We start from the raw sequence: 25,623 nt of genomic DNA, 5'->3' as shown, positions 1-25,623 counted from the left end.
TGAGGGGCTTGCAGTCCCAGATTTTGAATGGTACTATCTGCGGCGCAATTGCAGTGGCTCACTCAGGCGGTGGCGCGAGAATTCCGCGGATCGGAGGGGCCACAGGGCAGGCTTTTTCCCAGGCATGTTATTTCTTTCATAATATGGGGCCAGAAGTTGGACTTCGCTCATCTCACTTTTGAGGAGCGCACTCTCCGTCTTTGCTGGCTTCGCAGTAACAAGCGTTTGGGTACTACTCACCCATACACTCCTTAAATTCCTTTGGGGATGTGCACGGCCCTCCCGCATGGAGGTGATTGGTCGGCGATGGCAACATGGGAGGAACTGGGGTTGCACATGATTGGAGACCTATACAGCGATGGGGCACTGCTGACCTTTCAGTAGTTGCAAGACAACTATGGCCTCCCGAGAGGGGATTATTTGCTGCATGCCGCCCTAGTGGCTAGTATTCAGAAACACTGGGGTAAAGGGCTTACCGAGCCGCCGACATCCACGGGTTGCCAATATGTGGTTATGGCGGCGGGTACATTTAAGGCCGTCACTTGCCTTTACCGGAGACTCTCGACGGGAGCCATGTTGCCCCTGGACGGGCTAAGAGGCAAATGGCAACTGGATATTGGGAGACCTATCCCTGAGACGACGTGGCCTCAGTTGGTCCGGCGTGCCTGGAAGGGCACTCGGAATGCTCGGTTCCAGTTAGTCCAGTTTTTCACGCTCCACAGAGCGTACTTGACACCTGTTAAGATTTCACAATACTTCGGAGGCACCACGTCGCTATGCCCGAGATGCAGGACGGATGGGGCTGATTTTGCCCATATGTTTTGGTCTTGTAGTGGACTGACTGCCTACTGGGATGCGGTGCTGGCTTGTCTGAATGTGGTCACGGACCGAAGGATTGAAGTGGATATGGGCACCTGTTTGCTGCTCTGGTTTCCTCACACCCCCCGAACAAAAGTTACTAGCAAATTCTATGGCCTGGGCCTGATTTTGGCTAAAAGGGAAGTCACCATGCACTGGAAATCAAGCTAGGGCCCTACTTATCTGAGATGGAAGACCGCTCTTCAGCGCTGGGCAGGAGCTGAGAGCACGCTTAGACTGCAGCAGGCCAGACGCTTAGACAATGACAAAGCCTTAGAAGTAGCCAGAGCATGGGAGGCCTTAGTGACAGCGCTTAAACGGCCAGAGGTTAGTTCGAATGAAGAGGAGGAGGAGGCGCTGGCGTAGTGCTAACACTCTAGTGGGTGGACTGCTCCCGACGCAGGTATCAGGAGGGCACACGCACAGAATGGACATAGGGGAAACTGTCTCCCTAACATGAACAGACATGCTCAAAGACACTACTAGGTGGAAAGTAAATACTGACACTGTCATCGTTTTCGGTGGATTGCGGGCGCACTGACAGGGGTGGGGGTGTTGACGGGAGGTGGGATTGTGAGGTTTGTTTCGTAAAAGGCATAAGTACCAATACTGTGTATAGATCAAGCACTGAAGTGATATAATGATGGATGTTCCTTTTTGGATACGATTGCCAATAAAAAATTTGTTTACAAAAAAAAAAAAAAAGAATTCAAACTGGAGAGACTAAGCTAGCCGAAATGGAAACTCAGGCCAGAGTTCTGAGAATTCTCTCCTCCCGCTTGAGATCGAGTAGAAAACTTGACATGTGAGGGGTGGGGATTTTGTGTCTCCACCTCACTGGCTGGTGCTTAGGTCACATAAATGATATGAAGAGGCTACAGATTAATAAAGCAGTGTTAATCTAGTGTAAATGAATACTGCTGAATCAACATGTGTAATAGTACGATGAAGGGTATTAAAGCACGTTAAACTACGGAAGAGTTAATGTTGAGCAGGACTGGGTGACCGGGAAAAACAGAATACTTCATCACACAATATTTTATCAAAATAAATATACCAAAACCACACTTAAAAAAGTCAATAAAACAAAACATCCTAAATTATACATAGTATACGATATTAACATAAAACATTGTATGTGCAGATGAAGAAAAATGTTAATGCTGCATGAAAGATCCAAAATATGTACCAGTGAAATCTTAAAAGGAGAACATACCCATCATATGCACCACTAACAATCCTCTTGTTATCAAATCGAATGCATCGAACCAATTCTTCGTGTCCTTCTAACACTCTTAGACAGGCACCACATTCAATGTCCCAGAGTCTACACAGAAAAAGAAAAAGAAATATTGACAGTAAAACCATGATGTAGGGCTAAGATTGAGTATCATGAAGTAAATGCAAATGCGAAACTGACATTTTACAAACCGGACACTAGAAGGGGATTCTTTTGTTCAATGACTTTGTTAAGATATGCATCATTTAATACTTTTGTTGGCCAATTCAAAACCTTTTGAAAACACATGACTATGGCATCAATAACCCCTACTGTTTGTCAACTAACTTGCCCTGACTGCTCCAACTGCCCTAAATGCATCCCACTAACTGCCAAAATATAGCCCCATCAAATGCCCCCCCAAAGAACTTAACAAAATCAGTAATATAAAATGCTGAAAAGGTGTACTGCAGAAAGGATAACAAGTTTCAGTCCAGTTCTTCTTGCACAAGAAAGAAGCAAAAACATGGAGAAGCATACTTAAAACAGTTAAAATATGGAGAGTCAAGATAAACTGTCTTCAGCTACTCACATCCTGGGGTGAGGCGATAATTACACGGATATTAAAACCAGGTCAAAATCCCGTTAGTTGCATTTCATATAGGCCGATATCACTGCTCAAAGCAGACTACAATAATTTTGCAAAAATGCTAGCAGACAGCCTAAGTAAAGTAGCAGGTGAGATGATACATAGTGATGGGTTTTATCAAGGGTAGAGATTTACATGAACATATAACCTGATAGGTGTGATTGATTTGGCCTCCGCCCTATATTCCTCTAACAGTGGTGACCTTAGATGCCACCAAAGGTGCACAGACATAATATCGAGGTTTTTTTTTCCGGCCTACAGAAATATCGAGTTGCAAATATAGGAGGGACAGAATATCGTCATCAAGAATATCTGTGACCAGAAGATCGACCTGAAGGTAAGAAATATTGTTTTCGTTAATATCGAAATTAGTAATATCTTTTGCAAAAATAACGAAATTAATATCTATGTTTATACTAGTGATATGTATTTTAGTATGTATTTCATATGTGCCTCACATTTTTTGTTCCGTTTTGTATTTTTTTTAAGTATATGCATTACATTTTGATCAGTTAGTAAAAAAACGTAAAGTACATTTTGCGTTTTAGTACCGTAGCAGGTTGTGGGTTTATAGGGGAATAGGTTGGGAAGTAATTTAGTTATAATAAAGTAATTATAATTTTTAGTTTTTGGTCTTGATAATTAATTTGTTAATTAATTGTTAATTGGTAATTAATTTTTATTAATTAATAATTCTTTTAATTGTGGTAATTTTTTTCCGGAGTGGGTTGTGGGTTTATAGGGGAATAGAGTAGGAAGTAAATTAATTCTAATAAATTAATTATTAATGGACCTTGAGGCCTACTACCAATCAGCGCAGCTAGAATGGTTTACAAAATGGGTGGCGAGGCGAAACCGGAATGCAGAGGATTTGGGTGGCCAAGATCAAAGTTTAAACCATCTGTCTCGGGTGCTGCTACAGTAACCTATGAGGGATAGAACAATTCCCCCTGGTTTACGAACGGTGAGACAGTGTTGGAGTCGCCTGACTAGACGGGAGCGGATGCGAATCCCATACGCACCTGAGATTCTGTTACGGATGTGTGAAGAGCTGCCCCATGGGGGCGATTGGAGCAAGTTGGGAAGACGCAGGAATCATTACTATTGGAGACTTGTTTGAAGATGGCAACCTCCTCCCCTTTAATGACCTCTTGGAGCGCCAGGACCTCCTGCGGGGGAACCTACTCTTTCATGCAGCTTTGACAGCAGCCATTAGAAAGCACTGGCGAGAGGGGTTGGTGGAACCCAAGACGTTCCTGGCTTGTCAGTATGAAGTGATGACAGCGGGGACTGTTAAGGAGGTTACATTTCTATAGGCGGATCACGCACGATTTGCGACAGCCTCTGATAGCTTTACGTCAAATGGGAGGCAGACTTGGGGGGGGCCATAGAGGAAAAACCATGGGGAGAGATCCTAGAACGGGCTTGGAAGGGCACTAGGAACACATGCTTCAAATTAATTCACTTCTATGTATTGCATAGGGCATACCTAACACCGGGCAAAATTAATGATTACTTTGGGGGTTTCATCCGCCTGCCAAGGTGTAATCTGGGGGGGGCAGGGTTCCTTCACATGTTTTGGGAATGCCCACACTTGGGAGAATACTGGAGAGGGGTGACAACTGGACTGGCAACAGTGACGGAGAGAGAGATAGCATTGACACCTGGTTGTTGTTTGTTATATTGGTTCCCGCATACTGCGAAGACCAAAATTACTAGTAAATTTATCGACTTGGGGCTGGTATTGGCAAAGAGGGCGCTTACTAGTCAGTGGAAGTCAAAGAATGCCCCCCACCTGCTGAGATGAAATAGGGAATTAGTGAAAAGGGCGGAGAGTGAGGGGAACTGCAGACTGCGAATGTCTAGACGCACTGGGAACAAAAAATCTATGGAAATGGCGTTCGCATGGGTGACACTGGTGGACTTGGTGAAGCACCCGGCTGAGTACACAGAAAATATACAAGGAGAGATGGGCGCAGCACCAGGCGACTGAATACAGAGGTTCCTCGCAGGCTCAAGCATGGAGTGGACCTGGGAAGGACTAGTTGGGGGTTTCCTTCAATTCTCTCCATGATATTGACCCCTGGGGTTCGAGATGTAGGGGACATGGAATAAGGTGGATGAGTCAGAGGGGTAGGAACGGACATTTTAATGAGACAGCTGCATGCCTGAGGGGGCAGGGACGGGTGGGTAGGAGTTTTAGGGAATTGGGGGAGATGATGAGGAGGGTGGCATCTATATGAGGAATCCCGCTGGGATGACCACTATGATGAGGTCCTCGGAGATATTTATATCAGGCTAGGCACGGGGAGGGGGGTTGGAATGACGGGGGAGTGCTCAGGTTATCACCCTAATGGGAGTAATTGATAACGGATAACTGCACTGAACTTTAATTGCACCGTTGGTTCACCTGTTATGCCCTCTGGGCTGTTTTTTTTATGGCATCATTTCGGAAAACCAATACAAATGTGTATAAAAATTTTTTTTTTTTTTTTTGGTGTTGATAATTTATTGTTAATTGATTAATAATTGGTAATTCATTTTTATTAATGGATTGTTTATTAAATTAATTGTGTTAATTTATTTTAGGAGCGGGTTGTGGGTTTATAGGGGAATAGGGTGAGAAGTAATTTAATTTTATTAAAGTATTTTTATTAATTTGATTTATTGGTATTCATAATTATTTTATTGTTAATTATTAATTTGTTATTTTAATTAAAAAGTGTATTTAATTGATAAGCATGTTAATTTGAACCCTCTGCTATCCAACACTTTCCCTACAGTTATACTCTCTGGAGTTGGAATAGTAATTTTTACCTCAACGCTAATCAACACTTTCTCTACTGTAGCACTCTCTGGAGTTGGAATAGTAATTTTAACCCCTACGCTATCCAACACTTTCCCTACTGTTGCACTCTATGGAGTGGAACGAGTAATTTGAACCCTTTGGCTATCAAACACTTTCTCTACTGTTGCACTCTCTGGAGTGGGAATAGTAATTTTTACCCCAACGCTATCCAATATTTTCTCTACTGTTTTAGTTAATGGAGTGTATAATTTATTTAAAAAAAGATATATAATATTGTAATTTTTTCATCTGTTATATATATTTTGAATATTTTTATTTATATTATTGTTGTAGGTGTATATATATTTATCATTTTTTAATGTTTAATTTATAAGTTATTAAAATAATTATTGATAAATATTAAGTATATATTATACAGTATGTTTAATTTATTTTTACATTATATGCATTAGTAATGATTTTTAAACATTTTAAAATAGTTTTAACAGTTTCTTTTAATTATATACATTCTTTACTTTATTTTACATTATTTTTTTAACATTTAAAAAAAAAACTATATTTTTGGCAACAGTATTTTTCTTCTTGATATTTTTGTACTTACCATGATGTAGATAGGATGTAGATATTCTTGACTTCGATATTTTTGTCACAATATTTTTTGTACCTCGATATTGTGGTAGTCTACATTTTATCAGTGATTCGCCACCAAAGCCTTTGATGGAGTTAACTGGTCATATTTGGCTGCTAGTAAGTCCGAATGAGGTCGCACACTGCTCGTCCCTTCAGCGTGTGACCCCGGAGCATGATGGTCGATGTGGTCGGTATCAGCGGGTGCGCTTCTACCCGAGTTTAGAGTCTTGAGGGTGTTCACGGGTGTGCTTGCCATCCCTGGACACGTGTTTCGCTTTCATTAACGCTCATCAGCAGGGATTAGGCGTGTGCACGGGGTTGCTGCGTGGGCTGCCGAAAATATTCATAGGTCCAGATACTTCTTATGGCGCGCAGGTGCTTTGTCTCGAGGTCGTCACCTCCACCGGCTCCAGGGAGCCTGTATAAATAGTAAGTCCGAATGAGGTCGCACACTGCTCGTCCCATCAGCGGTTTCCTGTGCTACTCGCACTACTAATTCCAGAATGCTGAGGGGCGACCCGGTGGAGAGGCCAGCAGTGTCGCGCCCATCTTTGCTTTTTACTTAAAGGCTTTTGCGAGCCTCCAAAGCCGACGGGCTTTTTGGGAAACGCACCAGCGTGCCGAGCAGGCAACGAAGCCCTTGACGGATCTACGGCGGCTTTCTTCACCACCCCTGAACTTTATCTCTACTGATGAGGGATATAAATCCCGAAACCCGGGCCATGTCTCGGGTCTAGAGATTACCGAACTTTCTAGAGCTGATTTGCACCAACCAAGGTGATACACTTTGAACTCTCCGGTTTCCTGTGCTACTCCCACTACTAATTCCAGAATACTGAGGGGCGACCCGGTGGAGAGGCCAGCAGTGTCGCGCCCATCTTTGCTTTTTACATATTTGGCTACTATTTTGGAAAAATACAATCTGGGGGAGAATTTACATAAGGCTGTTCAGATAATATATCAGGACCCATTAGCGGGAATTTAGTAAATGGAAACCTGACAGAGCTTTTTAAAATATCCAGAGGCACTAGACAAGGCTGCCCTTTATCCCCTCTGCTTTATACTCTCTATATAGAGCCCTTAGCACAGAAAATAGAGCTGCTGTAAATATTCCATGCTTTGGATTTGAGGGCTGGGTGAAAAAGGTAGCACTTTACAGCAATGACCTAACGGTTTACACCTCAGACCTTTTGGCTGCACTGCCGGTCAAATTCCAGATTACATCGGAGTTTGGCAAAGTGTCAGGACATGAGGTTAATGCTGTGAAAACAGAGGTAATGGCATGGAATCTCGAAGAGGAGAACACTATGATTAGAAAGGGAATTAGATATCTGGGACTGAAGATTTTACAGGATTTTAATAAAATACCAGAAGTAAATCTGAAGAATGTTGTAAGTGACATACTCGAATAATGAAGGGCTGGGCACATCTCCCTTTAACAATCTTTGGGAGGGTGAATCTGGTGAAAATGGTAATACTGCCAAAAATCCCTTTCTTGTTTAATACTATCCCACTGCGCTTTGATAGGTCTCTGATAGATACATTTCAGCAGGATATCAACAAATACATCTGGGCCTATAAGGGCATACAAATCTCTAGGAAGAAACTACCGCAGAAAAGGGAGAGGGGGGAGGGGGATGCAATCCCTACCAGACATTCAATACTATGTATGGGCTTTCCAGCTGACACACCAGAATGTTGTTAAATTCTCTTGACTGCTCCGACCTGGGGTCCCGGTTTAATGTAGTGCTGAATGGAGCCAACATAGCATTAGATTGTTTCTTATTCAAGTTTGGAGACCCGAAGTACTTCAATAAAGATTAAACCTAATGTGCTGCAAGCTATGGTAAGAATATTGGCTAGCATTAGACTGTTGACAAGCTTAGGTTATTATTCAAACTTGGCTCCTATATGGGACTCACAAGGGACACCAGTGTCTCTAAAAGAAAAATTAGCCACACCAATGAAAGAGGCAGAAATATGTTGTTAGGGAGAACTAGCCCAGAACGGCAATCTTGTACCCTGGGCTGAGTTGAGTGTGAAGATGGAGAGGAAAATGTCAAAATTTACATAAATTCTAATGAAAAGTCCGAGGTCCCCTCTGGGAAGTGGAACTATTTGGAAGATCAACTGGTGGGGAAACCTCCTGCAAGCAAAGAAGTATCAGTGTGGTACTGGCCTACAGATGGAGATTTCTCTCTGGCAGAATACCTGTGGTGCGCAGTATCGAAACTGCGCCCTCAGCAAGCAATCTGGCAAGTATCGATGCACACATTATACTCAATTGTTAAGCCTGCTTGGGTAAGGAGAAACCATCTCTTTTCACTCCATAGGGACTACATAGCTCTAGAAAGGTTGTCAAAGATGGCAAAAGGAAAATCTGTCAAATGTATGAAATGTGGTTTAGAAAAGGCAACGGACGTGCATATGTTTCAACAATATTCGGCTATTCTGGAATTTTGAGAGGCAGTGGGAAAGAATATCTCGAGCATATTGAGGCTACAGGTTAAGATAAGCCACTCATTGTTATTTTTGGAGTGGCAGAGGGTATTGCAGGCCCCGCCAGACATCTTTTGTTTTATGCGATACTTGCGAAAAAGGAAATCTGCCTTAAGAGGGTAGGTGCCATCTCTCCTCAACCATCAGACTGTTTGAAATCTCTATTTTATATGTCTTAAATGGATTTAATGGGGAGAACGTTAACAAAAATGGAGAAATTCTGGAGTTTCTTATCAAGATAGTTGAGAGAAGGGAGGAGGGGTAATTAATGCGAAACAAAAGTTTAACTGCCCAATGATTACACCTATGATAATCTCTACACGCTGCAATGCCCCCCCCCCCCTTCTTCGTGCAGCTGCTGGTTGCCGGCTAATGTTGAGAGAGACTTAACCACCTGGGACAGGGCCCATTTGTTCGCACGCGTACCCTAAGGTAAGCCTCCCCCACCTTAGATTTGTGGACCCAGTTTTTTTTTTTTTTTTAAAGACAAACTGTCTTAACTGCTGGACTAAGGGAACTTTGCTAATGACGTCAAAGTCACAACTTCAGGCATTCAGAGATGCGTCCTTGCCTAGCCTCAGTAATTCATGACTCAAACATTTCTGGCTTCTACAAATGGCAGCAGTTGTACTGTATGTATCGTCTCAAAAAACCTTCATAATAAACTACCCTTTCTACCTCCTACAGATTAAATGCCAATCACCCAGGTTATCGAACCCTCCACAATGACCTACTGCTGATAAACTAATCTGATTAACAAAATAAAGGCTACATCAGCTTTTTAAACAGAGAAGTAGGTCTGTGTATCACACTTTACTCAAGACTTAATGTCTTATCACTCCTGAATTAACAAAACTGGTGGATACTCCAATCATGGATTCCTCACCTTTGGAAATATCCCAAGGAGCCAGACTGGATACAGAGAATTCTTCCAATAATGCTCCCAACATTCTGGTAGGTAGCACCATATGGTTCCATGTCGACTTAATACCAACCCAGGGACTACAGAGCAGAGCCACCCCTGTACGTTAAGAACATTTTTACCCTGTAAGCATCTGTTTGTAGTCATGTAGAGCTGTAGATTCACAGGCTATGCATACTCCTGTTCTTTAGAATTGGGCTCTGACATGTATTTATTTATTTAAAACATTTATTAAGCGCACTGTCACCTTGCAGGCATCCTGGCGCTGACTGGTTCAAAACGGACGTTGGCAGCTGGAGCGTGAATTTTAGAGAGTTACATTGGGAAACAGCCATGTTTTAATCTTTCTCCTGAACGGAAGTTCAGAGATTTGCCTGATCTCGAGCGGGAGCGAATTCCAGAGTTTGGCAGCAGCCACCTCAAAGGATCTGCCTCCAGCTCTGACCTTCCTAAATCTTGGTACCTTCACCAACTTGGCCATAGAAGATCGAAGCTGCCTAGTTGGAGCGTACCAAACAAATTTCGATTGCAGGGAGGCAGGACCTGTTCCATGGAGAGCCCTAAAAACTAGGCAGAGGGCCTTAAAATGTATCCTCTGCCTCATAGGTAGCCAATGTAGCTTCACAAGGGCGGACAACCCATGTGCTCTTCTCGGAAGCCCCAGAGCCAAACTAGCCGCCGCTGATTGGACCCTTTGGAGCCTATCCAACAAAAACTCAGGGGACCCCAACAGGAGGGCGTTGCAGTAATCCAGCCTGCTGAGAATTGTACACCTTATCACTTGAGCTCGCGCTTGAGATGGTATAAGTGGCAAGACTTTCCTCAAGGAACGTAAGATGGCAAAACAGCAGGCAGTTGTCTTTTACGTGGGTTTCCATACTAAGCCTCTGATCTAATATAACCCCTAAATTACGGACAGAATCCACAGGCAGTACCTTGGTCCCCGTTTCCGGAGGCCAAAAGTTAACTGGGAATGGATGGGGGATCTTATTCCGGGTGCTGAAGAGCACCTCCGTTTTACCAGCATTAAACTGGAGGGAGTTATCCTTTAACCATCGTGACGTATCACGCAGACAATTGTGGAAAACCTCCACAGATGTTGAGTCCTCACCCTCAAGGGAGAGGATCATCTGCGTGTCGTCAGCATAATTTACAATCCTGATGTTATACGATTTGGTAAGTGAGATTAAAGGTCTAAAATACAGATTAAAAAGTATGGGGCTAATTGCAGAGCCCTGAGGAACCCCATGGGATACCTGAGTGAAGGGCGATTGAAAAGGGGGTAGCGACACCGCCTGCTGCTGATCCTGCAAAAATGAGCGAAACCACAAAGCACCACTTCTCACCCCAGCCTCAGATAGCCGGTTCAACAAGATCTTATGGTTGACAGTATCAAAGGCGGCAGACATATCCAATAAGATCAAAAACGCTGCCTGCCTCCTATCTGCACGCCTCTGAAACTCATGTACAACTTGTTTTTTTTCAAAAAAGTATTTTGAGTCACAAGATATTGGGACTCCTCCTAGGATAGTCAATGTGTATGGGTATCGGCTCCATTTTTAGATTGCTTTCCCGCCAGGGTGAGGATGGAGATGAAACTCAGAAGAGGACAATGTGAATGATTGTTGAAAAGAAAAGCAAAGCAAAGCAAATAATCAGCAAAAACCGAAGGCTTCAGGGGAGGCAGGTTGAAGCATGTGAATCAACAGCATTCATACCACGAGCAGCTACTTACAGTGTAAGTAACATTTTCTGGTTGTGGCATGTGCAGCTTTAGATACACATGCTCTGCATAGACAGTAAAGCAGTGCTCCCTAACTGGTGGTTAGCCACAGAATATTGCAGATGATTGAAAAAGTGTGTGCAGTACAGCCTGGCCCACTTGAGCTTGTTGAGGTGGTAGTACATCCACACAGCAGTGTTTGGTGAACGTGTCTGCTGTGGATCAGGTATCTGTCTTACAGAAAAGAGCCATTGGGATGTTGCCCAAAACGGCCATGGAGGCAGCTTGGAGGTGTGGGGGGAAGCGGTGTGATGTCATGGAGCCATCTGAGGGCCTTGACGAGGCAGGACTAAAAGCACTTGACTATCCAGCAAGCTATCCCTGCTTTTGAAATGGTGCTGCCTTTGAATGATTTATTGCAGGCAACAGCTGTTGCGCTTTTCAAAATGGTTCTGTCCTGCCAATGTAGTAGGTGAGGGCCTTCTTTATATCCAATGTGTGAAGGCCTCTCTCTACTACCGAGTCTGGGTGAGGAAAGAACACTGGGAGTTCAACTATCTAGTCGAGGCGGAACAGAGAGACCCCCTTGAGCAGAAACTTTGGGATATTTTCAAGTACTACTTTGTCAGCATGTACCTTTAAAAAACAAAAGCTCTTTCAGTGGGAGAAGTTGAATCTCACTCACACGCCCGTGGGAAGCGATTGACCTTTCATGACAGAAACTGAAGGGCACATATGAAGGGGCTCCGAAGAGCCGCGAAATACTATAATGAAGTTCCAGGACGGAGCGGGGTGTTACTTAGGGGCTGAGGTATGATATCCCTCTTGACTTGAATAATTAAGACTGTCCCCTGTTCTGCAGGTATGGTGCCACTGCAGCTCAAAGCAAACAAATGGAAGTGAAAGTCAGACCTGAATGTTGCAAGTGGAACAAGTAGGAGACAATATCTTGCATTGCTGGCTTGAGTGGATTAATGTACTTGGGTAGGCAGTAGTAGATGAACCTCTCATGTTTCCGCATAGCAGGCTCGAGATGTGGGACAGGGATCCTCTTTGAGGATAAACATACTCTCAGTGGGTAGACTGAGGTAGCCAAACTCTAGGACATCAGGAGCCAAATCACCAGGTTGAGCTGCTCGGGGTGCCGGACTGTGCCCTGGATTTGAGTGAGAAGATCTGGCTGGTGGGAACCATCAACAACTCTAGAAGGGTTGTGAGACACCAAGATGAAGGTGAGGAACGTCTGATGTAGCCTCTAAACCACACATGGAAGTGAGAGAGGCGGAAAAGAATAGGCAAATATCCATGACCAGTTCTTCCGTAATGCATTGCTCACGGACTGTGGAGGCGGACACCTGGAGGCAAAGCTTAGGCATTTCGTCCTGGAAATAAGGGAGCAGGATTTAGGGGTTCAGTTCTCAATCGTGGACTTGTTAGCATATCCTGCCGAGCAGGTCTGCACAGTCCTCCACTCCCGGAAGGCCCTCCGCTAGCAAATTTACTTTGTGGTGGATCGTCCAACATCAAATATCCTGCACTAGCGCAGAGAACTGGCAAGAATGTGTGCCCCCTGGTTCTGAAGGCAGTACATGGCAGCCATGTTGTCAGTTTTTCCCAAGACTGTTTTATAAAGGACATGGCAGATGATGTTTTGCGAGCCAGTTGGACTGTCAATAGTTCCAGATAATTGATGGGGAAAGTCTGTTGAAGGGGTGTCCACAGACCTTGAACTGTCATATCCTTGAAAAGTCTTGCAGATTTGAAAAAAAGTTAAATGGTGACATTCTTAGTAAAACTGCTAGCACATTGCTGAAAATGTGAGGTGAGCCTGTATCTACAATAGTAGGACCATGAACGGATATTGGCAGGGCCTCAATGGGAATCTCCAGTAGTCTGGGGATGAGAAGGATATAGAGGTGTAAATAGGTGTCTCTGGAGATCCAGGATTGGTAACTAATCTTCTACATTCGGGAGCCTATAAGACTTGGTTCAGGGACAGCAGAACAGGTGCTTCTTGATCTCAAACCTCAGTCCTTCTTGCGGAGTAGAATCCTGTGCCCCTTTCTTATAGAGGTGCTACCTTTATACCCACTTTGGTCAACAGGGCAAGGACTTGCACCTCTAAAGTCGAGATGTGCGACAGAGTCAATTTCCTGGGGCACGATCAGCGAACGCAGCTACACCACCTCCCCAGCAGTAATAGTGTGGAGCCAGAGTTTGTCCAGGAAAGATTAAACTCTTATGCTCAGGAACTCCCCAGTTGGTCCATACAGAGTGTCAAAGTAGTCTCGAAATGCTGAGTTAATGTCTGGGTGGGAATGTAAAGTGCTGCCACGCACAGTCAGCAGTTGCTTAATTGTAGTACTCTGGCACGCCGCCTGAACAACCCACACCAATACAGTCCTGGCCTCCCTTCTGCCATGTGTGTCCTTTCAATGCATGCCTTGTAATTATGGCAACGCAGCGGCTCCAAGAGCACACTGCATCAAATTGAATCACCTCCCAGCTTCACCTCCAACCCATGTATGGTCCCATCAAGTGTCATCAGGTCAGCTTCTAGAGCCTTTCATAACCTCACTGTCTGCCCAATACAGTACCCTAGGATAACCATGTAAACGCCTGCCACTCCACAAGGCAATCAGTCGCTATGGCAGCGTTGTGGTAAAAAAAGGTCCTGATAGAGTGACTGAGCCCACTCCAGAACGGGACATCCTCCAGTGAGTCAGGCCGGAGCCTTCATGCGGAAATTGCTGGACGAGGCAGCCTCAGTCAGAGCTCCACAAGCATAGGGCTGTAGTCCGATACTGTACGCCCAAGATACTCTGTGTGCAATAGGGAGAAACTCACACACTTAGAGCATAAGAACTTGGCTAGCCTCACAGGTTATAAAGGCTAGAGTAGAATGAGTAATCCCTTTCAGACCCATGCTGTGTCTGCCAGACATCTTCCAGGTCCCAGCCAGACATCCATTCCAAGATCCCCAGTGCAGTCTTACGGGCTTGCGCACTTACCATTAATGGTGTTGAACATTCCAACTCCGTGTCAGCTGCACAGTTGTAGTCACCTCCCAGGATTACCTCCCCTCTCCAAGTACGTCTACGTTGAGAGGACACCAGTCCCAGAAAAGGGATTTGACCCTGGTTTGGGGCTTAAAAGACCCCATTGTCAGCTACATCCCATTCAATTTCCCCTCTACCAGAACATAGTACCCCTCTTGGTGCATTCTGCTTCAATTGTCCTCGAAAGGTACCCCCGCCCATACCTAGAGTAGTGCTCCCCTCACAAAGGCCAAGTATTCTGTGCCATAAAGTTGCCCCCTCCAGTGGCGACGGAGCCTCTCCGCCACAGTTTGAGTCGTGTCTCTTGGAGGAAAGCACTTTGTTCTCCCCTGGACTTTAGAAACATATGGACCATGTGAAGCTTATTTGCAGACTCCATTCTCTGAATTTTCCAAGTCATCAGTTTAAAATGTTCCTCGGAAGCCTCCATCGCCCTCGTAAATAACCTTGACTTGATGGCCTGAGGTTCTGCCTCACACACCCCTAGCAGATCAAGCTTGTGTAGCCGCCATCACCAGAACCTTAAACTGAAATTCTGGCCCAAACTCTCCTTCCCCAGAGCAGCCAAACAACAGCTGGCCCCCCAAACAGGCAGTGAATTAAGAATAAACATCAGTAAAAGGTTCTCGGTTAAATAGAGTGGGGGTTGGCTAAAAAACGAGAACAAAAGCGCTTGCTCTTTCGCGTCGGCCACCGAGTATGTTTGCGCATTCGGCTGAGCAACAAATTCTTAAATGCCGACACCCAGCACACCCCTGAACCCCCTCCTGCAGTGGAGCTGCAGCCCTGCCCCAGCTCCTCCGTCAGTGATGAAGGACCCTGTGCATAATGTATCAGTTTTATGTGTCCATTTCTATTGTGGGTAAAGGAGGCACATCAACCATTCCAGCCCCACTCCACACCAGTTCAGTATATTCAGGTTCACACAAAATCTCCCAGCTTCATATTAACTCTTTCGCTGCCTGGGGAGTTACTTTGGGTACAGTATTTACTAAGGGAGGTGTCAGAGTTTGTATCTCTCTCTTTCTGGGATCCTCCATATGTAATTCATCCCATGATAATGTAAGCTCAGCCACAATTCCTGAGATTGGGATGGGTGGGGTGTCTACTCTTAGACTGGCATCAAGGTTGCAGAGTCCTTTGGTTGGCTGATCCCAGGCTCCCTGCCTTTTTTTTATATAATGCCTCTCCAATCAGCTCAAAGCCTCAGCAGGGTCTGTGTGAAAGGTGATGGTGCTGTTCAGTATGATTTTCAGGCGGGCTGGACACATAAGAGAATATTGCATGCCAGCGTTTCTCAGCTCTTTTTTGACAGTCTGGAAGGAGGCTCTCTTCGCCTATACAGCTGCATTTAAGTCCAGGAACAGCGTCACCATACCGCCTTCCAGCCTGAAGTCCTCGTTCTCAGCAATAGGCCTGTCTCTATAAAGGAGGAGTTTGGCTTCCACAGATATAGGCATTTGCTCAAGGCCAGGGGGCTCCCCGGCACTTTGTGTGCCCGCTCCAGCACAAATAAAGGGGTGATCAGGCCAGTCAAAACCTCCTCTCTTATCCATTTCTCCAGATACGTGCCCAAGTCCCAATGTTCAGCCCCTTCTGGAGTCTTACAATGTGGAAATTGTTGCTGCGGTTTCGGCCTTCCACGTCTGTAAGGTCTTTTGCTAAGGCCATCAAGGTGCTTTGAACCAGTTGCAGCTCTTTAATGGCCAGATGTGCATCATGGACTTCACCTGTCAATTTTTGATGGTCAGAGTACTCATAGGTCAAAGTCAAGCAAATGATTGAAGTTACTGGTTTGACATTATTTATTGAGATAAAGTGACTGAAGTGAGTAACTGCAGTAATACTTAGATAATGTTCTCAAATGTATCCATATAGTTATCTCTGCCAAAAAACACCCTTCCAAACATGACTTTAGAATTGGTGCTTTGCAGTAATTCAAAAGATCTGATGATTACTCTTAATTACGTATTTATCTATAGCACAACACTACGCGGGCTTGTGAATGCTTTAAAAGTATATACATTAATATATGCACTAACATCATACCTATATACTGAAGAAGAAAGCACTACTTTGCAGAATTATTCCCTTCTGGCCAAAATCATTGTAAAATCAGCTAGTATAACAAATTCAGCTCAGAGACCACCAGCAACTTTGCCCTTGAAATGATAAGTTGATAATGTTATATAGACCTTAGTCTGTGTCATGAGGCAGCTGCATCTTTATAGCAATATGATTGCAATATGAAGCTTAAGTGTCGGAGAGTAACAGTTTGAGTAACAAATCTGATGCAAGACCAATGTTTCCAGACATTATGCACCACAATTGTTTTAAAAGATAAAATGTCATGCTCAAGTTATGCTTTTAACCCTACACCTAGGAGACAGCTTCGCCAATCTACGTCAATTGAATATACTTGCATACTGCAGTGCTAAAATAAACTCCTTACATGGACAATCAGCATGGCAAAGTGAATAGAGACTTACAAACAACCTTTACTGAGCACCTATGCCATAGTCAAAAATCCCCCGGAAGCAAGCAAAAAACCTCCTTCTAGTATCATCTACTAACCTTTAGCTATACAGAACAAGATCCAGACTTGCTGTTGAAATGTCCAAGAGGACGCATATATTAACAATTTAACAGGCATTAGCAAAGCAAAATTGGTCTTGCTTTAATATGCCAAAGCATGTAAGCAAATGTACACAAATGTGGTTTACATACATTGCATGCTTAAATTCTGCTTCTAGCATTAAAGCCTGCCCTACTGGATTTGTCAATGCTGGGAAGAAATTAGGTAAAAAGGACAGCTTTCCATGTAGAAAAAAATATATAGCAGATAAAGAGCCGAATCGAAAAACAGGGTGTTGATTGAGTGCACATTTGATGTAAAATAGTTTCTAAAGTATTCCAACTGAAGTATTTCCTGGAAAACTGAATAATACACCAAATAGGTACTAGCATGAGGTGAGTGTCAATTCTCCCCTGGGTAGAGCCAAGCCACTCAGTGTATATTTTAAAGAACTGGTACCAATACGTCTTCAGACAGGTGTGCTGTTGAGCCAGACGTAAAAAGGAATACATTTACAGAAACAATAAACAGGGATCAAACAATGGATGAAAAAAAATATCTTCACACATGATCTAATGGCCACTAAAATGGAAAAGGTGGAAAAAAACAATTGTTCCTTATGTTAAATGGGCCAAACAAAAAAGTGAGATCCTTTTCATTGTTATAGTAGGATATGTTAAATGGAACAGGTTGAAGGAGCAAAAAATATTGGAAGGATAAATGGAAACCATCTGAAAGAAACATCAAGTTACAAATAGAGCATGCTATGGGATTATACATTACTTGTAAATTACACTGTCAAAAAATTGATAATTTATGTTTGTTGTGCATCAGTTCATTTTTCACCCACCTAATGGTGTTGTCTGAAGATCCACTTACAACTAATCGATCTCTGTACTGCAGGCATGCAATGCCACGTTTGTGCCCATTTAAAGTGCGGACAAATTCACACGTACTTGTGCTCCAGACCTGTGTGAAAAAAAATGCATTTATCAAAAAGGTCCAAGAATACTGCACAAATATTAACTTCTACATTACGATCTGACCTGTGACGAAATTAAACAAAGCATAGGTATTATCCTATAGTACAGATTTGATTTACGTTTCCCACAAACTGTTGTCACATATTCTTACTCTTTTAATGTACAGAAAACATTGATAATCAATGAAACCCTGAAATTATTTCCAAAATGCATGACAGTAGATAAGATTCAATGACTGAGGTGGGTCTGCGCGGGTGCCCAGGTGGGTCTGCGCCGGTGCCCAGGTGGGTCTGCGCCGGTGCCCAGGTGGGTCTGCGCCGGTGCCCAGGTGGGTCTGCGCCGGTGCCCAGGTGGGTCTGCGCCGGTGCCCAGGTGGGTCTGCGCCGGTGCCCAGGTGGGTCTGCGCCGGTGCCCAGGTGGGTCTGCGCCGGTGCCCAGGTGGGTCTGCGCCGGTGCCCAGGTGGGTCTGCGCCGGTGCCCAGGTGGGTCTGCGCCGGTGCCCAGGTGGGTCTGCGCCGGTGCCGAGGTGGGTCTGCACGGGTGCCGAGGTGGGTCTGCACGGGTGCCGAGGTGGGTCTGCACGGGTGCCGAGGTGGGTCTGCACGGGTGCCAAGGTGGGTCTGCACGGGTGCCAAGGTGGGGCAGAGCGGTGCCGAGGTGGGGCTGAGCGGTGCCGAGGTGATGTGTGGCGCTGAGCGATGTGGAGGTGGTGTGGTGTTCTGGTGTCGATGCGTTGAGCCCAAGCATTATAAGGTGATAAGGGCTTAGAAGTAGGCAAAGTCAGAGGAGTTACGCAGTTCAGTAAAATATGAGGGGGGCAGCTTGCATTCGACAAGGTGTTTGCAACTTGCTCCATTTGCAGAAATGGGGTACTTCTTTAATGAGATTGTGAACAGGTGATGTTCCATGACTGTGCTAAGGTCTACAGAGGTGAACGGGGGATAATGTTAGTTGAACAGCAAGAGTTTGTCACCAGATATAGTTGAATTGAGTTGCTGTGATGTGCAATTATGAACGTGGCTGAGGTAGGCTGGCCTGCCATATACCAATATTTCCTTTATGCGATGGGAGTGCTAGTGGTAGGAATAGTTACAATTATGTGCATCAGGGCATGATAAAAAGATGAAGGATGTTAAGTAGAAAGGTAGTGGTAGACCAATCCATAATTAAAATAAAGCCTACACACAGACACTTTGTCGCAAAAAGCTAATTTATCTTCAGATTCACAATGTCAACTAAAGCAATTATTGTTCTCTTTACCCAATCCCAAGCACTGATCAACATTTCTCAGTATATCTGCCCTCTTCCTCCCCTCACCAATTTGACAAAGGCTATGAAATGTTCCTTTCCCCTGAATCTTCCTGTCTATAATGCATTACCACTCTACCTGGAGAACTGTAAAACCCTGGCATATGCGCTTATGTACCCCCTAACTAGAGATGATATATAGTGTATGTGAGACATATAAGGAAATAAAAATAAAAAAAAGTAAAAGGTATACAGACTGTCCTATATTGTCCCTGTTTTTGAATAGGGCAAGTGGACCCCTTCCTTCAGATACTCACCAGGAATCCCTAGGGCACCATGGGAGGGGATGCAGCTTCCATGCAAGCTTGTGGCCGAGGCAATAGCAGTTGACAATTGTGGGTGCACAAGCATCCCAGCAACACATCAATGGTGTCTACAGTCCTATAGGTTTATGTTTTTTGGTTGAGATTAATATGTTCGGTGACCATACAATCATCCTACAGAATTTGTTGCCACTGCTGCCAACACATGCGTGCCAGTGGCAGTGTCTGGAATATTTAGCTGGAAGCACATCTGGGCCAATCCCCAGTTATATGTGGTCCCTCCATGTGACCAAGGGGCACGCTATGGGGCAGATTTAGTCAAGTAAACATACACCAACTATGACTGGTAAAACCTCAGAACACACAGCATTCACAAAGTCCACTCAACACAAAACAATAACAGTGGAGTTTCTCTGCCCAGTGCTCCACAACCTTTCTGCTGCAGCCATGGGTGGAATTTTCCTCTCAAGCCAGAACATACCTGCCCCTTCTGGGTGACTCCGTTATCTGGTGTGTTGGGGTCACTAGACTGACTTTGGTCTTTGGATAGCAGGTTATTGGTCTTATAGAAGTTCCTGGGCTAGGATTATGCCATTTCTTTTTGAAGAATGCAGAGCCTTATTACTCCAGATAAATACGGTCTCCCAATTAATCTACATTGCTTGCATAGATTGTAAAGCAGTCCCTCACCTTAAACAGTGGGGGTTGCAGTAGTCTAAAAAAGAGTTTTAAGTACTCCCTGCCCAGCACTGGCTTGTTGGTGTGCAAATACATCCACACAATGTTTTGTTGAGGTGCGTGTAGTAGACCATGTTGCAGCTTTGCAAATGTCAGCAATAGGATTGTTCCCTAAAAAAGCCATAAAAGCTCCAATTCTTCTAGTGGAGTGTGCTTATGGTGGAACAACTAAAAGTCACTTACTAGTGGGCTGCATAGATTTAATATGGCCTGCTGTACTTCAGGTTTAAATCCGGACACCCTTAGCCATGCATATTAATACCCCTAGCATCCGTGTCAGCTGCATCTAGTGCATATTTTATACAATTGTTAGTAATAACTTTATGTAAGTGGCTCTATATATATTGGACCAAAATAAGGTGCAGTGTGTATAGAGTGCCCAGTCTCCAGAGGTATGGCAGAGGTTAAAGTTAGATATAACCTTACTCTCAAAAGTGGTAGCTTGGTCGAGCAGTAAGGCAGTATCAGAGGACAGTGTAAAGCATTTGTTGTACACACTCAGTCAGCAAATGGTCTTACACACAAGAACTGAACTCTGGGCCAATTGTTTTTATATTAAAAGATATAGTTTTATTTTAGAACCAACAGGTATCAAAATATACTTTTCTCAATATGAGTGACTTTAGGTAATTACTTAGCAAAAATGCAATAGACTTTGTAAGTACAATAGCTACAGTGGTTGCAATAGGCAACACAATTTCAAACAATTTAACATTGAGCTCAATTGGTTTTTCTACATAAATGCAATAATTTCTTTATGGATTACTTTTCTAACCACAGGACTGGACCCTGGATTCAGTCCCAGGACCTAAGCTGTAAACAGTTAAGTAAAAGCGTCTTGGTTACAGTTGTGATTTTTAAAGAATATAAATGTATTTTCAAAGTTGAAACTTTCAGTGAAAACCAAGCAATGTCAGCCTATGGAAGGAAATTAAAGTCACAGGTAAAGTAGATTCTCGTTACTTTTGTAATCCAGTACTGGACTACTAAGTTCAGCACTGGGACCTCTACCTAAGTCAGGTAAGTAATTACGGTTTTATAGTTGGTACGATTTTTAAAGAAAATTTCTAGTTTTCAAAAATCGACACTTAGAAGAAATTTCACAGCAAAACAGTCAATGGTTTCCTATGGAAGAAAATTCAGGTTACGGGTAAGTAGGATTACTTTCTCGGGTTCCGTACTGGGCTAAAAGTACAGTACTGGCTTCTCTCCTGATCACAGGTGAGTAATTCGGAATTCATTATTCGGCTGATTTTAGATGAATATTTTAAAGTTTAAAAACCCCACACTTCGAAGAAATTTCAGTGAAAACCAGTCAATGTTAGCCTATGAAAGGAAAGTGAGCTATCGGCTTTAAGGTAAGTTCTCGACTAGTGGAGTTAATGTTCTGGGCATACACTCCGGGGTCTCCCAGGGTCGGAAAGGAACAGTAGTTATACCCTCAGCAGCACAGGGGCAGCTGTGTGCAGAGAGAGTAGGCCCAATGCAATCCAATGGAGGGTAGGGGGCCTTTGGTTGGTGGCTGTAAGCAAGCAGGCCACGCGGCTGTGGGAGCTGTGCTCCTGGTCACTTACTCAGGGCAAGTGGGGAAGTAGAGTAGGGTAGTAGTTGCACTTCCAGCGGCACTCGGGCGGCTGGGTGCAGGGTGCTTTTGAGCAGTCGGACGCTCAATGTTACCCAATGGAACGTTAAAAGTGAAAAAAGGCTGCAGGCTAGGGGACGGAGATTCTTCAGGTGCGACCACCACTTCGAAAGGTAAGTTGGGATCTTGGAGAAGAGGTAGGTACCCCAAAGGAAGGCACAGGGGGCCGTGGGGTGCCTTTTGGCATCGGGAAATCTTACCCTCAACTGGTCGCGGTTGGAGGAGTCCCTGGTTCTGAGGCTGCAGGTGTCGTCTGGTTCGTCGAGGCGGGTCTTTGGGCACTGGACTTCGGGTCCCAGTCGCCAGGGGACGTCCTCGTGGTCTTGGTTCACTCCGGCACAGGCCAGGCTCGGCGGGTGCAGAGTGGGCTGGATTTGCGGTTCCTGGCTGGCACCAGAGGTATTGCTGTTTGAGCAGAACCACTACTCGTGGGAGTCCCAGTCTTTTGGAAGGTTCAAGGCAGGCAGGTCCTCCGGGGTTTTTGAGGTTGCTGTCTGCAGGAGACGCTGGAGTTTCGCGTGAGCAGGTTCAAGGATCAACAGGCCTGTAGGGTTTTGGGGAAAAGTCAGTGGGCGTCATCCTTTTGTTAGCAGCTGCACGGCAGTTCTTCTGGTTTCTTGTTCTTCTTGTTGCAATCGGGATCTGAGGGAGGAAGGTTCAGGGTGCCCCTAAATACTAAATTTAGGGGCGTTACAGGTAGGGTAAGGGCAGGGACCAATGGGTCCCTGTCCTGGGGTGGGTACATCCCCTAGCTTGCTCCTCTCCTGTTGGAGGGGGGCAGGAGCCTTGCTGTGAAAGGGCAGGGCTCCCCATCTTCACCTCGCCTCTCCCAGCTGAGGGGTGGGGTTGGCATAGGCTGGCACAACCCCTTTCCTCACTTAGGGTTTCCCGACGTTCTTCCCGCCAGAGTGGGGGTCAGAACCGATGGGGGCCAGTTGCTGAGTACAGCAAGTGGCCTGGGGAAGCTCACAAAGGCGGTATGCCGTTGAAGCTTCCCGTGCCCATCCTGAGGGAGGAGGCTTGGCACCTCGTCCCAGGATGTGCATTGTTCCAGGCCCCCGAGAGTGGCAGGCTCTCGACCCAGGGGTCCAGAAACATGTCTGGTGGTGGCAGCCTCGGTAGCCACACAGTCAGGACACTGGGAGTTGGTTAGGTTTCAGGGAGCATCTCTAAGATGCCCTCTGTCGTGCATTTTACATTAAATCCCACACTGACATCAGTGCGGGTTTAATGTGCTGATAAGTTGGTTATCAACCTTCTCTGTCTTCAGTGAAGCCATCATGGTGCTGTGGAGTTTGTAATGACAACCTCCCAGCACCATATACTCTTAATGGCAGCACTGCACTTACAGTACCCAGGAATGGCCCTGGGTACTGGTAGACACCATTGATTGAGGGGCACAGGGCTCATGCACCTGTGCCCACACCACTGGCATAGGGCACCTGTGCCCACACCACTGGCATAGGGCACCCAGCTAGAGGGGTGACTGATGGATGCCAAGGCAGTGAGCTTGTGGGAATGGCACACAGGGATGTGTGCCATTTCGACTTTCTGTTTAGTTCTGTACTTAGACACTCAGCCTGCAAAGGCAGTGTGTGCGTGTCAGGACACAGGGTCCCTAAGGGTGGCACAATAAGTGCTGCAGCCCTTAGGGGTCTTCTCTGGTCACCATGCCCTGGGCACCTAGGGTACCATTTACTAGGGGCTGACAGGTGGCCAGAGATGCCAATTGGGTTTTAGTTTCAACACAGTTTTAGTGAAGGAACACAGGGCCTGGGTACCTGGTTGGCAGGAGCCCAGGGCACACTCAGTCAAAGAACATCAGCAATTCAGCAAAAAAAAGGGCATATCCATGCAAGAAAGATGGCACTTTCTCACACTTTACCTTTATTCACTATTTCTTGATACCTCTTTGTGCTTCTTTGGGAGATGTTGGAGGAGCCCCTACTTTTTAACCCAGTGGGCCCTGTCATAACTTGCTAATGGACAAGTTACTTACCTTCTGTAACGACTTGTCTGGACATGACCTAGCCGCAGATTCCTTATCTTTGAACTTCCAGGACTCAGACTGGATCCGGAAGATTTCTTAGCAGTACCCGTGCGCGCCGGTAGATGGTGCTGGTCGACTCCATGTGACAGCGTTGTGTTTGGCGTCGTCGTCATGACATCCACATTGTCAATATAACCGCCACTCCGGCGCACTGACGTGAGTACTTTTCATGACTTTCCACGCCAGAAGCGCAAAGCCATGAAGGGACTGACCATGGTGTGTTAAGAAATGAACTGCTAGGACCATGAAGGGGGAACATCCTTAACGCACAAGTTACTACTTGTGTAACGATATATCTGTAAGAGACATTAGTTAGTATTAGATTCCTTACCTTAGAATATCCCCAGGCGTCAGACTGGATCCGGAAATTTTTGCGCAGCAGTACCCTTGCGCGTCGGTAGGCGTTGTCTGCGGCTCCGCGTCCGTCGTCGGCGTCGTGGGCGCCGTGATGACGTCGTCGGAGTACTTAGACGCCGCCTCCGCGTGCTGACGTCAGTTCTTAGACACAGCTTTTCCGTGCCAGAAACGCAGAGCCATGTTAAAAACCAACACCGGTGCCATTGAAACTAGGGCCCTGAAGGGGACAACCCTAACCCTAGATATTGGTTCGCAGAACGGGGAGGTTGGGTGGGTCGGTAAGGAATCTAATACTAACTAATGTCTCTTACAGATATATCGTTACACAAGTAGTAACTTGTGCATCTGAAAGAGACACGTTAGTATTAGATTCCTTACCTTAGAATAGATACCCCAGCAATACCAACCCCGGTGGTGGGTCTGCGAACCAATAATCACACCAGAAAGTCCTGGAGGACGGAACGGCCAAAGAAGCCATCCCTCCGGACTTGACCGTCCAGGCAGTAGTGTTTCGCAAACGTGTGCAGCGATGCCCACGTAGCTGCCTGACAGATGTCTTGCAAGGGCACACCCCTGCCCAGGGCAGTGGTGGTCGCCGTCGCTCGGGTAGAATGAGCCCGCAGTCCAACCGGGGGCTCCTTTCTAGCCAAGGAGTAGCATGCCTGGATACACAGGATGATCCACCGGGAGATGGTCCTCTTGTGCACCGCTTTCCCCTTCTTAGCGCCCACGTAACCAACAAAGAGTTGGTCATCCACCGGGAACTGGCGTGTGCGATCCAAATAGAATGAGAGCGCACGTTTTGGGTCCAGACGGTGGAGCCGCTCTTCCTCTTTAGAGGGATGCGGTTGCGGGAAGAAGGTAGGCAAGGTGATGGACTGCCCGATGTGGAAGGCCGTGACAACCTTGGGCAGGAAAGAAGGTTTGGTACGAAGCACCACTTTGTCCGGATGGACAGAAAGGAAAGGTGGAGTACAAGAAAGAGTTGGAGCTCACTCACTCTCCTGGCAGAGGTGATGCAACCAGGAAAGCAGTCTTCAAAGTCAGAAGGCGAAGAGGACAGTTGTGAAGTGGCTCAAAGGGAGCGCACATCAGGAATGTCAAAACCAGGTTCAAGTCCCACTGAGGCATCACAAACGGAACAGGAGGAAACGTGTGAGTGATGCCCTTAAGAAATCTGTTAACAATAGGGGACTGGAACAAAGAAGGCTGATCAGGCAGCCTCAGAAAGGCTGAAAGGGAAGAAAGGTAGCCCTTGATAGTGCCCAGAGCAGAGCCCTGCTGGGCAAGAGAAAGAAGGAAGAGAAGAACCTCAGAAAGAGGGGCAGAAAGGGGATCC

At 45.5% G+C, this 25,623-nt stretch overlaps 1 protein-coding gene across 2 annotated transcripts in view; it reads right to left on the bottom strand.

Moving 5' to 3' along the window:
• Positions 1-25,623, bottom strand: part of FBXW11 (F-box and WD repeat domain containing 11) — a 544,060-nt gene that overhangs the window by 158,100 nt on the left and 360,337 nt on the right. For both annotated transcript variants that reach the window (XM_078653355.1, XM_078653354.1), the window contains 2 exons: positions 17,794-17,912; positions 2,075-2,185 (listed from right to left, as the gene is read on the bottom strand). In XM_078653355.1, the coding sequence (XP_078509481.1) occupies positions 2,075-2,185; positions 17,794-17,912 (230 nt within the window). The remainder of the gene's footprint in view (positions 1-2,074; positions 2,186-17,793; positions 17,913-25,623) is intronic.

Source organism: Lissotriton helveticus, chromosome 7 (genome assembly GCF_964261635.1).
Source record: "Lissotriton helveticus chromosome 7, aLisHel1.1, whole genome shotgun sequence".
Classification (NCBI taxonomy): domain Eukaryota; kingdom Metazoa; phylum Chordata; class Amphibia; order Caudata; family Salamandridae; genus Lissotriton; species Lissotriton helveticus.
This window is presented reverse-complemented; position numbering and strand designations above follow the sequence as displayed.